We start from the raw sequence: 17,198 nt of genomic DNA on the forward strand, positions 1-17,198 counted from the left end.
CCCGAAGGGGCAGAGCTGAGGTCACACAGGTCTCGCAAGCCCACGCTGTGGCCCCAGGAGAAGGTTCTGGATGTGGCTCCGGTAAGTGAAAGGTGGACTCACGGCGCTGCGGGAATAAAGGGAAACCACAGGCAGGAGGGAGGCGCGTCCAGAATCCGCGGCCACCGGCCTCTCAGACTGTCCTCTGGGGCCGGGTCCGGAGGAGATGGAAAGCGGGGGCACCACAGGCTCGTCTGAACCCGCGCGTTCATTGGGCCACACCGACCCCAAACCCCTCCCCCGGGGGTCGGGTCCTTCAAGCCAGCCGAAGACCCCGGTGCCCGCCCAGGCCTCCGGGAGCGTCTGCGCCTGCGGCCTCGCGGGGCCTCTCCGAGCCCGGGCGCTGTTCCACGGGCCGGGCACGGGTCCAAGGCCCTTTCATTCCTAGACGGCAGGCGAGGGGCCCGAGAGGCCGGAGGCCAGGGGACACCCTGAGAGGCGGCGCGAGGCTCCGGCGGCCCTGAGCTGCGGCGGGGTCCGGGCCGCCTGTGGGGCGCGGCGCTGAGCCCCGGCCCGACCCGAACGGACGTGGGCCTCGGTCCCTGCTGCCGGCGCCGGTGCAGCCGAGGAAATCCGGGGCTGCCCGAGCGGGGTCGTCGCTGGCGGTCTGGGAGGCGTTTCCATCGGTCATCCCGCTGGCGGCAGCGCGCGCCCCATGACGCCGGCGGCCACCGCGGACACCTCAGACCCTCGGGCAGGGAGATGCGGACAGACCGATAAGGCAGCCAATTAAGAGCCCGGCCAGACACCGCGCCTCCCGCCCCCACACACCCCCACTGGCGATTGGGTTGCGGGACGCGCGGGGCGGGGCTTCCGGGAGGGGCAGGCTGGCTTCCGGGCGGGAGAGGCTGGCTTCCGGCGGGAGCGCCGCCGCGGATGGCCGCGTACAGGGCAGCTCTCGGGGGTTCGCTCGCAGCTGCCCGACTCCTGCCCCTCGGCCGCTGCCACCCGTCGCCCGCGCCCGGCTCTACCTTGTCGGGCGCCGCCATGGAGCCCGCGCCTTGCTGGCTGGCGGGGCTGCGCTTCGACAACCGCGCCCTGCGCGCGCTGCCCGTGGAGGCGCCGCCTCCCGGTCCCGAGGGCGCCCAGTCCGCGCCGCGCCAGGTGCCCGGGGCCTGCTTCACCCGCGTGCGGCCCACCCCCCTGCGGCAGCCGCGCCTTGTGGCGCTGTCGGAGCCCGCGCTGGCACTGCTGGGCCTGGGCGCGCCGCCCGCACGCGAGGCCGAGGCCGAGGCCGCGCTGTTCTTCAGCGGCAACGCGCTGCTGCCGGGCGCTGAGCCCGCCGCGCACTGTTACTGCGGCCACCAGTTCGGCCAGTTCGCCGGGCAACTGGGCGACGGCGCCGCCATGTACTTGGGCGAGGTGTGCACGGCGGCCGGCGAGCGCTGGGAGCTGCAGCTCAAGGGCGCTGGGCCCACGCCCTTCTCCAGGTGGGCCGGGGCGGGCGAGGGGCGCGGGTGGGTCCTCCCCGCCGGGGCGCCCCTGCCCTCCACCCAGCGCGGTATTGGGGGCGTCCCGAGGCCACTCCCAAGTGGGGCCTCCTCTCCTCCCGCGGGAGCGCGGTGCTGGCAGCCGCCCGCTCGCTGTGCTCATCAACCCGCCGAGGACCTTGGAGTCAGCTCCACCAGTGACGCCACTCATGTTTACCGACGTTCGCTGGGGCTCCAAGTCCAGGGACGGGAGCCGGGGTGAGAGGTTAGGCTAACCCTAACCCTAACCCCGCAGGTCCCCAGCCTTCCTCCGATCGCCCGTGGGGCGGGCCGCTTCGTCCAGCAGCCTCGCTCTGCTACTCTGGCCATGACTTCCATGCGGGCGGCCCTTTTTAACCCCGAAGTGAGGTGGGCATCGTTTAGATTTCGGGGGAGGGGGGCACACAGGTAGTCTAAGGCAAGATCTGGGTCCAGATGCCGCCAGGCCCACCGGGGAGCCGTGCACGCGCCACCTGCCTCTTGTGTACAGATAGCACTTTGGTCTGTTCTGCTCTTTTCCACTAAACAATTAATGTACTTATTCCATATTGTTTACTGCTTTTGTGGAATGACTAGGAAAACAATACACACAAGTGTACATTTTATGTTCAGAGAAATGCTAAAGCCGCGTCTCATCCGGCCCCTCCCTGTGCTCTCATCACCTCCCCCTCCAGTGCCTGAAATGCCCCTCAGTCCCTCAGCATCCCTTCCCTGGGGCTCCGTCTGCCAAGCAAGCTCCTCAGACTGGGGTCTTCCTCACTCCCCCGTCTCCACATCCGTTCTGTTCTGTGTCTGAGGGCAGCCTGGCCCTCCCTCCCCACCCCCAGCGACCTGCTTAGTGTTGACGCACCAGCCGCCCACGGAGCATTTCTGACCCTTGGAACGTCGTGGAGATGCTCAGCCTGGGGCCTGCCTATCCTGTGAGCATTTTTTTTTTTTTTTTACTTTTTTGTTTTTCTTTCTGGCGAACATCTTAAACTTTCGTTTTGGTGATATTTTGAGTTATAAAGACAAATTTTTTTATGAGAGTAATCTGTCACTGGAAGACACTTTTTATATTTGAAGACTCGAGTATTAACTCAGAGCTTTCAGACCTGAGGTATGCTAGAATATATTTTCTCCTAAAAATTAAGGAGTCCTCTGACCTTTACTCAGACCCTGCCTGTCATCCCCACAAGTGTCCTGGGGTCCCTGGCCTCACCAGTTCTCTGGGATTGAGGCTAACATCTGAAGTGGCCGTGAGAAGGAAGAGACTTGAGCGGTGAAAACTGAAAAACATTACTGAAAGAAAGTAAACGTAAATGGAAACATCCCTTGTTCATGGGTTGGATAAGTTTATATTTGAAAGACAACAGTACTCTTTGAAGAGATTCAGTACAGTCCCTATCAAAATACCAATGACAGTTTTTGCAAAAATAGAAAAACCCATTCTAAAATTCACATGGGGTCAGGTGCAGTGGCTCACTCCTGTAATCCCAGCACTTTGGGAAGCCAAGGCAGGAGGATTGCTTGAGGCCAGGAGTTGGAGACCAGCCTGGGGAAACAGCAAGACCCTGTCTCTTCAAAAAAATTTTTTTTTATTACCTGGGCATGGTGGAGTGTGCTTCTCATTGCAGTTACTCAGGAGGCTGAAGTGGAAGAATTCACTTGAGCCCAGGATTCAAGGCCACGGTGAGCTGTGATTGTCCTATTGCACTCCAGCCTGTATGACAGAGTGAGACCCTGTCTCAAAAAGTAATACAATTCACATGGAATCTCAAGGGACCCTGAATGGAAAAAACAATCTTGAAGAAAGTTGGAGGACTCATGCTTCCTGATTTCAAAACTTACTACAAAGCCGCAATCAGCAAAACAGTATGGCATTGGCATAAGGATAGACATAGACCAGTGGGATGGAATAAAGAGCCTAGAAATAAACCTTCACATATATGGTCAGCAAATTGTCAACAAGTGTGCTGAGACCATTCGATGGAGAAAGACTTTTCAACAAATGGTGCTGGGAAAACTGGATCCTCATGCAAAAGAATGAAGCTGGGTCCTTACCTACACCATGAACAAAGTTAACTGAAGAGTGGACCAAAGGCCTAAGCATAAGAGCTAAAAGTCTTAGAGAAAATAGGGAAAATGCTTCATGACATTGGATTTGGCAGTGATTTCTCAGCTGTGACACAAAAGGCACAGGCAACTAAAGAAATAGGCAAACAGGACTTCATGAACACTTTAAAAATTATGCATAAAAATACAGTATTAACAGTAAAAATGCAGCCCACAGAATGGGAGGAAATATTTGCAATTCATGTATCTGGTAAGTGAGTAATATCCAGAATATACAGAGAACTCTCAAAACTCAACAACGGGAAAAAAAAAAACCAATTCAAAAATGGACTGGGAGGCTGAAACAGGAGAATCACTTGAACCCAGGAGGCGGAGGTTGCAGTGAGCCGAGATCGCACCACTGTCCCTGGGTGACAGAGCGAGACCCTGTCACCAAAAAAAAATGTAAGTTAAAGTGTTGAGGCTGTGGAGAAATTGGAACCCTTCTGCACTGCTGTGGGAATGTAAAATGATACGGTGCTGTGGAAAACAGTGTAGAAGTTCCTCAAATAATTAAAAATAGAATCACCATGTGATTCAGCAGTCCTGCTTCAAGAGCAGGCTCTCAGGGAGACATTTGTATACCGATATTCATAGCCAAAAGGCAGAACAAGTGTCTATCAGCAAATGAATGGAATATTATTCATCCTTAAGAAAGAAGATGCTGACGTGCTACAACACGGATGAACCTTGAGGACATGCTGCAGAGTGAAATAAACTGGTCACAGAAAGACAAATCCTGTGCGATTCCACTTACCTGAGGTACCTAGAGAGCCACATTCATAGAGACAAAGTAGAATGGTAGGTGCCAGGGGCTGGAGGGAGTAGAGGAATCGGGAGCTAGTGTTTAATAGGGACAAAGTTTCAATTTCACAAGACAGATTTCTGGACATGGATGGGGGTGATGGTTGTGCAACATTATGAACGTATTTAATAGCAGTGATCTGTACACTTAAAAATGGCTAAGGTGGGCCGGGTGCAATGGCTCATGCCTGTAATCCTTGTACTTTTGAGAGGCCAAGGTGAGAGGATCGCTTGAGCCCAGGAGTTCAAGACTAGCGTGGGCAACATAATGAAACCCCATCTTTACAAAAAGTAAGATAAGAATTAGCCGAGCCTGGCGGCAGTGCCTGTAGTCCCATCTACTTGGCAGGCTGAGGCGAGAGGGTGGTGCTGCAGTGAGCCAGGTTTGTGCCACTGCACTCCAGGCCAAGTGACAAGAGTGAGACCCTGTCTTTAAAAAGCAAAAAAGAAAAAGTGGTTTAAGATGGTAAATTTATTTTGTGTGTATTTTACTACAGTGAAAATAACTGAAGAAAAAGAGGGCAGTCATCTGGCCCTCAGATCTCACATCCCCTTCCCCACGTGCGTCCGAGTCCCTGGCCTCAGCAGTTCTGCAGGACGTGAGGTGGAGACCAGGGCCCTGAAGACACGTGGGGAAGGGAGTGCGAGACCTGGGGGTCAGAAGTGGCTGAGTGCCCTGAGGCCGGTGCTGTTGGAGCCTCAAGGGGCGGGTTTTTCGGGGCGGGCAGCTGGCTTCTCTGCCCTGCCTCCTCCCACCGTGGGTATGAGGGCTCTGGCAGGCACAGAGGAGCTCATTCCTTGGCTGGCCTATACCTGGGCACCCGTCCTGGTGCAGACAAAGGCTACTGTGTCCCATGGAGCAGGGCTGCCCCAGGCCCTTTGCCCCTGCTGCACAGTCACACAGTCTTGGCTTCTGCTGCAGAATCCTCGTCCTGGGCAGGAAGACAGACTCCTGCGTGTGTTCAGGCCCATTTTTACCAGAGGCTGTGCCGACAACCTGCTGGGGTGTGTGATTGCTGGAACTGGGCGATGTTGGAGGCTCACGAGGCACCTGACGTCACCTGGGATGGGCGGTTTTCAGGGACGTGTGAGCTGCTCACGTTACATGCGTTCCCTCCTTTCCGTGTGCTGCCTGGAATCTTGGTGTTGGGTGATTCCTGCCCAGCCCACGTAGTGAACTCTGTGTTTGGTTTCAGACAGGCCGACGGTCGCAAGGTCCTGCGGTCAAGCATCCGGGAGTTCCTGTGCAGCGAAGCCATGTTCCACCTGGGGGTCCCCACCACACGGGCCGGTGCCTGTGTCACGTCCGAGTCCACGGTGGTGCGCGACGTGTTCTATGATGGTAATCCCAAATATGAACAATGCACGGTTGTGTTGCGTATAGCTTCCACTTTCATAAGGTAATGCCGGGGTCCTTTAGGCCTGTCTACACACGCTTGCTTAGAGAGTCCTAGGAGATCTGGGCCTGTGCTGCTAGGATTCTGGCAGAAACACAAACTCAGATGACCGCCTTGGCCTCTTCTGAAAGTCTAGCCTGTCCCTGGCAGCCTCAGAAGCTGCCTGTTTGCAAAGTAGCTGCGTGACACCCACTGGGAGGGATCTGAGTGCAAAGGCATTTGGTGCTCGGTTGGGACACTTGTGCTAAGCCCTCCCACGTGCCCGTCCAGGCCCTCGTTGCGGCCAGAGATGGGCCTGCGGGAGCTGGCATGTCTCAAAGCACCAGCGGGGGGTCCAGGGCCACGGGTACCAGAGAAGGGTCCCTGCCTGGTGCTTCTGGGGAGGAGGGGCTCCCAGAGCCTGAGGCTGGGGACAGTGTCCAGAACTGTTTGCTGGAGTTTATGACAAGGAAGTACTTAGACTTGATTGAGGAAATAGCCATTGAAGAAGCAGGAGCCACAAGCGTGCTGTGCCCGGTGTCCTGCTCGTGCTTTCTGATCTGATGGTCAGTTGCTCATTGGTCTGGAGTCCTGGGCTGGCTCCTCTCTGACGTGAGCCATCAGTTACCAGTTTTCTTTTCTTTTCTTTTCTTTTTTTTTTTTTTTTTTTTTTTGAGATGGAGTCTTGCTCTGTCGCCCAGGCTGGAGTGCAATGGCGTGATCTTGGCTCACTGCAAGCTCCACCTCCCGGGTTCAAGTGATTCTCCTGCCTCAGCCTCCCGAGTAGCTGGGATTACAGACGCCGCCACCACGCCCAGCTAATTTTTGTATTTTTAGTAGAGACAGGGTTTCTCCATGTTGGCCAGGCTGGTCTCGAACTCCTGACCTCTGGTGATTCACCCACCTTGGCCTCCCAAAGTGCTGGAATTATAGGCCTGAACCACTGCACCCGGCCCCCAGCCATCAGTTTTTTTTTTTGTTTTTTTTGGTTTTTTTTGAGACGGAGTCTTGCTCTGCCACCCAGGCTGGAGTGCAGTGGCCGGATCTCAGCTCACTGCAATCTCCGCCTCCCGGGTTCACGCCATTCTCCTGCCTCAGCCTCCCGAGTAGCTGGGACTACAGGCGCCCGCCACCTCGCCCGGCTAGTTTTTTGTATTTTTTAGTAGAGACGGGGTTTCACCGTGTCAGCCAGGATGGTCTCGATCTCCTGACCTTGTGATCCGCCCGTCTCGGCCTCCCAAAGTGCTGGGATTACAGGCTTGAGCCACCGCGCCCGGCCAACCATCAGTTTTTGATGTCACCTTGCCACCTGGTGACTAACACTTCCTCCTGAACACCTGAGCGTAGAGTTGTCTGTTGGTCTCGCGGCCCCATCCTGCCCGGGACACCAGCCGCCCACCCCTGTGGCTGCCTGTGGGCCTCTGGCCTTTCCTGTCCTGCGGTGGTGGGGACGGAAGGATCTGGGGCAGCAACTTCCTCTGAGGCCCTGCCCAGTGGCAATGCTGGCATCGTCATGAAGTCCATCCCGTGTGGTACGCAGCATCTCTGCTCTGGGCCAGTGGTAACCCCAGTTGTGACAATGAAAATGTGTCCAGACCTTGCCTGATGTCCGCTGGGGGACGGTCACCCTGGAGGACGGCTGTTGCTGAGTGCTCACAGATGTGTGTCCGCAGCAGCTGACTCTCCTTCACACCCCCTTCCCGAGGATGCGGCGGCAGGCCACGCCCCTCCAGGTGTGAGACCTGCAGAAAACCCTCCTCGTGGGGTTGGGGTGGGGGTGCAGGGGGTGTTGGTGATTTCTTACCCCATGGGCCTCCCCCGCACGTGCCCCAGACTCTGTAGACAGGGCCTGGTCAGTGGCTGGATGTTGACCAAAAGTGGAATATGTCTGTGTTTGTGTCAGGTAGAGCCAGGGTGCATTCTCTTTGGTGGTTTGCTTTTGTTTTAATCAAGGTTCTCTTTCTGCTGTAGGGCTGCAAGATTTAATAACCACAGCAGGCCGGGTGCGGTGGCTCACGCCTGTAATCCCAGCACTTTGGGAGGCCGAGGCGGGTGGATCATGAGGTCAGGAGTTTGAGACCAGCCTGACCAACATGGTGAAACCCCGTCTCTACTAAAAATACAAAAATGAGCCAGGTGTGGTGGCGTGTGCCTATAATCCCAGCTACTCAGGAGGCTGAGGCAGGAAAATCACTTGAACCCAGGAGTTGGAGGTTGCAGTGAGCCGAGATCGCGCCATTGCACTCCAGCCTGGGCAACAAGAGCAAGGCTCCGTCTGAAAAAAAAGAAAAAAATAGCCACAACAACGTGTTTTTCTTTTTCTTATTTTCACAAGGGGTCGGGGTCAGGTTTGACCTGTTGACAACTCGGGTCTTCCCTCCAGGTTTGGATCCTTTGAGATTTTTAAGTCCGCAGATGAGCACACAGGGCGTGCAGGCCCCAGCGTGGGGAGGAACGACATTCGCGTGCAGCTGCTTGACTATGTCATCAGCTCCTTTTACCCTGAGATCCAGGCTGCTCACGCCAGTGACCGCGTGCAGAGAAACGCTGCCTTCTTCCGGGAGGTCAGTGGGCTGCAGGCCGCCCCTCCCTGTGGGTGGGTGCTGGGTGTCCTCGCCTGTGCTGAAGGCACCCTCATTGTGGCCGGGGGACAAAGGCTTTTACCCAGCCTCCCCGCCCTTCTCTGAGCTCCCCCTCCTGTCCGCAAACCCCATCACGTGTGCCCTGGGACAAACCTGAAACTCCCCTGGGCTCAGTGGCGTTGGGGGCCCTGGGCGTGCTCTCCTGCTGGTATCCCTGCAGGGCCAGCTCGGGGCGGGGGCGCGGGGTGGAAGCACCATGGGTGCTGGGCACCTCCCACGTGGGTCGACACGTCTTGATGCCCAGGGCAGCCAGTCGGGTCCTGACTGGGGAGATGCTGAGGGCCCGCCTTGGGTCTGCATCCCTGCCCCACGGTCTGATGGCATCGTCCTTGTCACAGGGCATTCAGTGCACAGTGGGGGAACCCGGCACCTCACCTGGCTGGGCTGGGGGCCTGCAGCATCAGCGGGGTCAGACCAAGTGGGGGTTCGGGGGACGAGGCACAGCATCGTCTTTGAGAAGTCTCAGGCCATCCCTGGAGCAGCTGCAGCCAGGGCCGTGTGGGGACCCGCTTTGCCATGTGGCTGGAGGCTGTTGAGCTGCCGTCAGCAGAAGTGGGCCCGAGGCAGGTGCTCCTGGGGCTGTGTCCTGCCCCAGCTGCGTCCCTTCAGTCCACCCCAGCCGTGCTCCGTGTCGGGGATGACGGGGCTGCAAAAGGCCGGGAGGAGCCGCTGGGGGCAGCCTGGTACTCCGGCATAGACAGCGTGGGTGGTCAGGGCAGGTCACTCTGCCCCTCTGAGCCTCAGTCTTCTGCCAGGATGCAGGGAGGACAGCACTGCCTGCCTCCCAGGAGCGTTGGTGGCCTGGCAGGAGCGAGGCAGTGTCAGGCCTGTGTTGAGCAGGGTCAGTGGGGCCTTCAGTGCATCTTGGGGGCTCCTGGCCCCCGTTGGTTGGCCCCTATTCTTACGGTTGCCAGCGCTGGGCTGAGTGGGGACTGCTGTCTGGTTGGAGGGGCTAGGCCGGCAGGGTGGTGGTGGCACCGGGATGGACAGTGGCCTGGCCCTGGGGCAGGTGCGGCCCCTCAGTGAGCTGACCCTTCCCTGCTGCTTTGGGGTCTCTACTGGGCCTGCGTCTGGGGTTCCCTGATTTTTCTAGTTTGGGTAAAAGCCAAGTTTTGTGAGCATATAAAAGAGTGGATGCTGTGAGTAGGCTTGAGAACCCTTGACACACACACTGCATTGCCACGCTGTGGTGGAGATGGTGACAGGACATCGGGACACATTGCCCAGAAGTACCAGAGTGAGAGCCACTCAGCGAAGCACAGCTGGTTTCCGGGAGGGGAAGGATGGACACGAGTTGGGGGGTCTGGGCAGGACCCGGAGGAGGGAGCAAGCACGCTGTCCCGCCCCCAGGTGACGCGGCGCACGGCGTGGATGGTGGCTGAGTGGCAGTGCGTGGGCTTCTGCCATGGCGTGCTCAACACTGACAACATGAGCATCCTGGGGCTCACCATCGACTACGGGCCCTTCGGCTTCCTGGACAGGTAAGTGACTGGGGGGTGCAAGCTGCATGAAGCCTGCTGCCCCGAGACACTGACCCATGATGCCGACGGGGGCTGGGGGCTGATGTAGGAAGTAGAGAGTCCAGGGCAATCCCGGAGGCCTTGGGCGGAGGCTGTTGAGACAGGACCCCTGTGGGACAGGGCCAGAGAGCCATGGCCACGTGGGAACTTCCTCTGGGCCTCCCCTCCAGGGTGCCTGCACCATCTCCTGGGAACTTCCCCTCAGGCAGGGCGTGGCTCTCTTGCCCTGTGTGGCAGGTATGACCCTGACCACGTGTGCAATGCCTCCGACAACACCGGCCGCTACGCATACAGCAAGCAGCCCGAGGTGTGCAAGTGGAACCTGCAGAAGCTGGCCGAGGCCCTGCAGCCAGAGCTGCCCCTGGAGCTGGGCGAGGCCATCCTGGCCGAGGAGTTTGATGCCGAGTTCCAAAGGCACTACATGCAGAAGATGCGCAGGAAGCTGGGCCTTGTGCAGCTGGAGCTGGAGGAAGACAGGGCGCTGGTGTCCAAGCTCCTGGAGACCATGCACCTGACCGGTGAGTGACCCAGCCGTGCCCACAGCGAGGCACTTCCTGTGCTAGTGTGGTTAGAGATGGTTTACCTTCCAGCTTCCAGTCTCCAAGTGCACAGTCACTCCCTGGGCCCGCCCCAGCCCCTGGCACCCCTATTCTACTCTCTGTCTTTATGGATTTGGTGAATCTAGGGGCCTCCTGCGAGTGGAATCATATGGTGTTTGTTCCTTGGTGACTGCTTATTTCACTTAGCAGAAGGTCCTCAATGTTCATCCAGGTTCGTATCAGGATTTTATTCCGTTTGAAGTCTGAGAAGCATCCCGTTGCGTGGACAGGCCACAGTTTGCTTATCCATGACCTACTGGCGTACACGCTCCTCTTCTGGCTGTTGTGTACGGTATATTGTGTGTTGTGTGCAGTGCTGCCGTGAAAGTGAGTGCAAAGCTCTCTGATGCCTGCTGTCAGTCCCGTGGTGTACAGTTGGTAGGACTGCTGGGTTATGTGGATGACTCACTGGGGTGCCCTAGCTAGGATGTGGATGTTGAATAGAAGTAGCTGAGATGGGCATCTTTTTCGTGTTCCTAACCTTCGGGAAAAAGTGTTCAGTGTTTCACCCATTGAGTGTGATGTTAGCTGTGGGCTTTTTAATATACAGCTTTTACCACGCTGAAGTTTTCTTTCAGAGTGCCTTTACCATGAAAGGCGACTGCATTTTATCAAACGCTTTTTCCTGCAATGAAGATGGTCATGTGATTTTATTATTTCATTCATATCTCCTTGCATTCTGGGGATAAATTTTATTTGGTCCTTTTAATATGCTATATAATTATTTTTTAATATTTTTTGAGACAGAGTTTCACTCTCGTTGCCCAGGCTGGAGTGCAATGGCATGATCTTGGCTCACTGCAACCTCTACCTCCCGGGTTCAAGTGATTCTCCTGCCTCAGTCTCTCAAGTAGCTGGGATTACAGGCACCTGCCACCATGCCCGGCTAATTTTGTATTTTTAGTAAAGATGGGGTTTTGCCATGTTGGTCAGGCTGGTCTCGAACTCCTGACCTCAGGTGATCTGCCTGCCTCAGCCTCCCAAAGTACTGGGATTACAGGCGTGAGCCACCGCGCCCAGCCTATGCTGTATAATTATTTTAATATGCTGAATTTTGTGAGTATTTTGAGGATTTTTGCATCTGTATGCGTAAGGGATACTGGCTTATAGTTTTGCTTTGTTTTTTCTTTAGTGTATGGCTTTGATGTCAAGGTGGTGCTGGCCTCAGAGTGAGTTAGGAGGTATTCCCCCATCTTCCATTTTTTTCTTCAAAGTTTGCAAAGGATTTTTTGCCATTTGTTCTTAAGAGTATTTGGTAAATTCACCAGTGAAGCCATCTGGTCCTGGCCTTTTCTTTGTTGCAAAAATTTGGATTACTGATCAGTCTCCTTGCTTGTCTTAGATCAATTTAGATTTTCCTTTCTTCTTGAGTCAGTTTTGGTAATTTGTGTTTCTAGGAATTTTCTGTGTCATGTAGTTTGTCCATGTCTTATAGGTAATTTTGGCATACAATTGTTCATAACAGTTTTTTAAAAACAATCTTATTGTGGTAGGAACACCACATGGATCTATCCTCTTAAACTGTGGAGTGCACAGGAGGTGCACAGCGCATCATAGCTGACGCAGGAGCAGTGCTGTACAGCTGAGCCCTGCAGCTTGTTCACATCTGCAACCCAAACCCTGTGCGAGCCGATTACCAGCTCCCCATTCCCCTCCCTGCAGCCCCTGGTAGCAGCCACTCTGCTCTGAGTCTGTGAACCGGACTGCTCTAAAGCCTTCGTGTAAGTTACGCAGTGTGTGGCTTCTCTGTTTTTCAGTCTCTTATCTCCCTCTAATCTTGGCTCTTCTTTCTCCAGTTCCTTAGGCGTGAGGTGAGGTAACTGATTGGAGATCTTCTTCAGTGTAGCCATTTACAGCTGTGCATGTCCTTCTAGTCACTGCTTTTGCTGTGTCCATCAATTTTGGTATGTTGTGTTTTGTGTTTTTTTGGTTTTTAGACGGAGTCTCGCTCTGTCGCCCAAGCTGGAGTGCAGTGGCACCATCTTGGCTCACTGCAACCTCCGCCTCCCAGGCTCAAGTGATTCTCTTCCTTCAGCCTCCCAAGTAGCTGGGACTACTGGCATGCTCCACCACACCTGGCTAATTTTTGTATTGTTAGTAGAGATGGGGCTTTACCATGTTGGCCAGGCTGGTCTCCACCACCTGACCACAAGTGATCTGCCTGCCTCAGCCTCCCAAAGTGCTGGGATTCCAGGGATGAGCCACCGCGCCCGGCCAGTGTGTTATGTTTTTAAGTGATTTCTAGCTTCATTCCATTGTGGCTAGAGATGTCAGCCTTTTTTTGTTTATTACAACTTGTTTTGTGGCTTATCTTGGAGAACGTCCCGTGTGCCCTGGAGAAGATGGTATGCTCTGTTCTGCTGGGCGGAGTGTTCTGTGTATATGCCTGTTTGGTCTTGTTGGTTTAGGCTGTTGTTCAGGTCTTCCATTTCTCATTGATCTCCTGTCTTGATGCCTTTTTTTTTTGAGACTGAGTCTCGCTCTGTCGCCCAGGCCAGGCTGGAGTACAGTGGCGCGATCTTGGCTCACTGCAAGCTCCACCTCCCGGGTTCACGCCATTCTTCTGCTTCAGCCTCCCGAGTAGCTGGGACTACAGGTGCCCGCCACCACGCCCGGGTAATTTTTTGTATTTTTAGTAGAGACGGGGTTTCTCCGTGTTAGCCAGGATGGTCTTGATCTCCTGACCTCGTGATCCGCCCGCCTCAGCCTCCCCAAGTGCTGGGATTACACACATGAGCCACTGCACCTGACCCTAGATGGTCTATCCATTATTAAGTGGTGTGTTTAAGTCTCCAACTCTTACTATAGATAGAACTGTTTGTTCTCTGTCCCTTCCATTCTGCCAACGTTTGTACATTTTAGGGCTTTCTTATTGGGTGCATGTAGGTGCATGTTCATAATTTTTACATTTTATTGATGAACTGACTCTTGCCGTATATAATGCTGTTTCTTGTAACTTTTTTTTTGGTTGAGGGTGGGTGTGTCTCACTTCGTTGCCCAGGCTGGAGTGCAGTAGCACAGTCACAGCTCACTGCAGCTTCCACCTCCTGTGCTCCAGTTATCTCCTCCCGCCTCAGCCTACCAGGTAGCTAGGATTACAGGGGTGAGCTACCTTTCCCGGCCCTTCTGACAATTTTTTATTTAAAATCTTCTCTATTCAGGCGTGGTGGATCACGTCTGTAATCCCAACACTTTGGGAGGCCAAGGCGGGCGGATCACCAGAGGTCAAGAGTTTGAGACCAGCTTGGCCAACATAGTGAAACTCATCTCTACTAAAAATACAAAGATTAGCCAGGCATGGTGGTGGGTGCCTATAATCTCAGCTACTCAGGAGGCTGAGGCAGGAGAATCACTTGAACGCGAGAGGCGGAGGTTGCAGTGAGCTGAGATCACGCCACTGCACTCCAGCCCAGGCGACAAGAGTGAGACCCATCTCAAAAATACAAAAACAAAAACAAAAATTAGCCAGGCCTGGTGGCAGGTGCCTGTAATCCCAGCTACTTGGGAGGCTGAGGCAGGAGAATTGCTGGAACACAGGAGGTGAGAGGTTGTAGCGAACCAAGATTGCGCCACTGTACTCCAGCCTGGGCGACAGAGCAGACTCCATCTCCCAATAAATAAATAAGCAAGCAAGCAAGCAAGCCAGGCATGGTGGCGCATGCCTGTAATCCCAGCTCCTTGGGAGGCTGAGGCAGGAGAATTGCTGGAACCTGGGAGGCGGAGGTTGCAGTGAGCCGAGATTGCACCACTGCACTCCAGCCCGGGTAACAGAGCAAGACTCCATCTCAAAAAATAGAAAACTTATCTAATGTGAGTATAATAGTCACCTCAGCTCTCTTTAGGTTACTCTTTGCCTGGGTTTCTTCATCCTTTCACTTCCAGCCTGTTCGTGTCTTTGAACGTCTTGCAGATCGTGTGGTGACAGCATGGAAATTGTCTTTTCGCCCACTTTGCCAAGCTGCCTTTCATTGGAGAGATCCATTTGCTTTCAAATTACTGATAAGGAACTACCTCTGCCATGTTTTTGGTCCGTCACGTTCTCTGTTGCTGCCTTTGTGTGTAGTTGACTTTTTTGTAGTATGTTGCTTTGGCTCCCTTCTCATTTTTAGACGTTGTCTTAGGGTCACTGTGGTTTTGAGACAGCTGTTTTCCGGAGTCGGGGAGGATCGCAGTGTCTGTCACAGTTGGGCCTTTTGCAGGCTGGTGACAGCCTCTCCTCAACACTCGCTAGCTCCTAAAGCAGGCAGTCGTGACTGAGGATGTGAGGGCCGGGCAGCAGCCTCTGTGCCTTCTCGGTGTTAGCCCACTTCACAGGTGACTTGCAGGGCCAGAGCAAGTGGCAGCCGCCTGGGCGGTGGATGGGTGGAGGAGTGGGGTGTGGAGGGCTCAGGAGTCCCCGGACCAGTGCTGAGCAGGGCTCATGTGGCACCTGTGCTGGGGGCAGCGTTTGGGTCCATGTGGGTCTCTGTGGCATCCTTGCTGGGTGTGGGTCCACGTGGCATTGTGCTGGGGTGAGGGTGTGGGTCCTCTGGGGTAGTGTGTGGGTCTGTATGGCACCTGTGCCAGGTGGAGGGTGTGGGTCGGGGATTGTGTGGGTCCGTGCTGGAGTGGGGGTGGGGGATGGAGCATGTGGGTCCATGCAGCACGTGTGCTGGCGGGGGCGAGGGTTGGGGGGCTCTGTACGGCACCAGGACAGGGACCCTGGGCCTTCTGCTTCCAGCTCCCTGAGCAGCCTGTGTTCCAGGTGCTGACTTCACAAACACCTTCTTCTTGCTGAGCTCCTTCCCAGTGGAGCTGGAGTCGCCAGGCCTGGCGGAGTTCCTGGCCAGGCTGATGGAGCAATGTGCCTCCCTGGAGGAGCTGAGGCTGGCCTTCCGGCCCCAGATGGATCCCCGGTGGGTACTCAGTTCCTACTTCCTTGGATTTGTTTCCAGAAAGGGAGGCACAATCAGAAACAGGCCGGAGGAGAAGCTGGAGGCAGGGCTGGCTGGTGCCCAGGTGGCTGCTCCGCTCCCAGGGACAGGCACAGTCAGGGCGTCTCTGTGGTGCTGGGGCCCGTTGGTCACAGAGGAGAGGGCGGCGAGGCTGACACAGGTGTGGGGGGAGACCGTGGTCTCGGCTGTGGTTGGGCTTCAGGGAAAGCCTCTGGGTTTCCAGGGAGGATGGGCTCCCAGAGGTCAAGCTTTCCCACACCATCTTCCAAACGGAAGGGCCGTCCCGTCTGAAGGGTCCCGCCCATGTGCAGGCTGAGACGCGGAAAGTGTTGCTGCTTTTAACTTAAAAAACAAGACTAGTGGGGTTGGGTGGGAGTGCCGGCCAGCAGGCCCTGCTGGGCGTGAAACCCCCTCCACTAGAGAAAGGGTGGCCCCAGCCCACCTGGACCCTTCTGGAAATGAGGGAAGCGCTAATAGCAGTGCCCGTCCCACAAGCATTAAACTCTGGAGGCGGAGACTCTCCAGCAGAAAGCTGGGCAGCAGAGCATGGACATGACTGGTGTGTGTCCACTGGGTCCATCCCTGCTAGTGGAGTTCAAGGGACCTTGGGGACTGGGCTGCTTGGGCCCTTGGACTCCAGGTGAGCCGTGAGAGCAGCCTGGGGCAGGAGGAGCAGCTGCCTGCGGGGCAGGGACACGGTCAGGGGCTACCTCCCAGACACCCTGGCCTCCCCACAGGCAGCTATCCATGATGCTGATGCTGGCACAGTCAAACCCGCAGCTGTTCGCGCTCATGGGCACCCGGGCAGGCATTGCCAGGGAGCTGGAGCGTGTGGAGCAGCAGTCTCGGCTGGAGCAGCTGAGCATGGCAGAGCTGCAGAGCCGGAACCAGGGCCACTGGGCCGACTGGCTGCAGGCGTACAGGTGAGCCCTGCATCCACGGTCACCTGGTGGGGGGCGCTGCTGGGAAAGTCCAGCCCGGCTGTGATTCCAGAGCCCGACTGTCATTCCAGAGCCCGGCTGGACAAGGACCTGGAAGGCGCCGGGGATGCTGCTGCCTGGCAGGCTGAGCGTGTGCGCGTGATGCACGCCAACAACCCCAAGTACGTGCTGAGGAACTACATCGCGCAGAACGCCATCGAGGCTGCCGAGCGCGGGGACTTCTCAGAGGCAAGCACGGGCCTGTCCCTGTGGTCCCTGGGAAGGGGGGCTGGCCCCGGACCCCTCTCACCCTCACGATCCTCCAGGTGCGGCGGGTGCTGAAGCTACTGGAGAACCCTTACCACTGCGAGGCGGGGGCTGCCACAGATCCCAAGGCCACGGAGGCCGACGGGGCGGACGGCAGGCAGCGCTCCTACAGCAGTAAGCCCCCGCTCTGGGCAGCCGAACTGTGTGTGACATGATCTTCGTAATGGCCTCGGCACGCGCTCCACACCCCTGGAGCCTCCCGAGGCCCCCGTGTGCTGCTGAGTGGCCGAGACGGTGCTGGGCTGCCCTCTGCACTGGGGGATGCTGCCTGGGCCCATGCACACCTGTCTTTCCATGATGGCAGAGACATCCAGTCAGGACCTGACCCGTCTCTGTCTGAGGCCAGCTCAGCAGTGCAGCCTGGTCCCTGGGGGCTGGACCCAGGCTCCTAAATAAACCAGCAGCTCCCTCAGGCCCATCTGTGGTTCTTCTTCCCCCACCCTGCCCTGCCCTCAGCCCCGCCCAGGAGAGAGA

At 56.3% G+C, this 17,198-nt stretch overlaps 1 protein-coding gene across 1 annotated transcript; it reads left to right on the forward strand.

The window, feature by feature from the left end:
- The first annotated feature begins 900 nt into the window (after positions 1–900).
- SELENOO (selenoprotein O) lies at positions 901–17,137 on the forward strand. The gene is made up of 9 exons (XM_011754822.2): positions 901–1,469; positions 5,603–5,806; positions 8,166–8,346; positions 9,775–9,905; positions 10,182–10,462; positions 15,288–15,438; positions 16,215–16,400; positions 16,490–16,646; positions 16,724–17,137. Exons 1-9 carry the CDS (start codon positions 916–918, stop codon positions 16,886–16,888), a joined length of 2,010 nt encoding a protein of 669 aa, XP_011753124.3. The 5' UTR covers positions 901–915; the 3' UTR covers positions 16,889–17,137.
- Positions 17,138–17,198: the final 61 nt, after the last annotated feature.

Source organism: Macaca nemestrina, chromosome 15, assembly GCF_043159975.1.
Source record: "Macaca nemestrina isolate mMacNem1 chromosome 15, mMacNem.hap1, whole genome shotgun sequence".
Classification (NCBI taxonomy): Eukaryota; Metazoa; Chordata; class Mammalia; order Primates; family Cercopithecidae; genus Macaca; species Macaca nemestrina.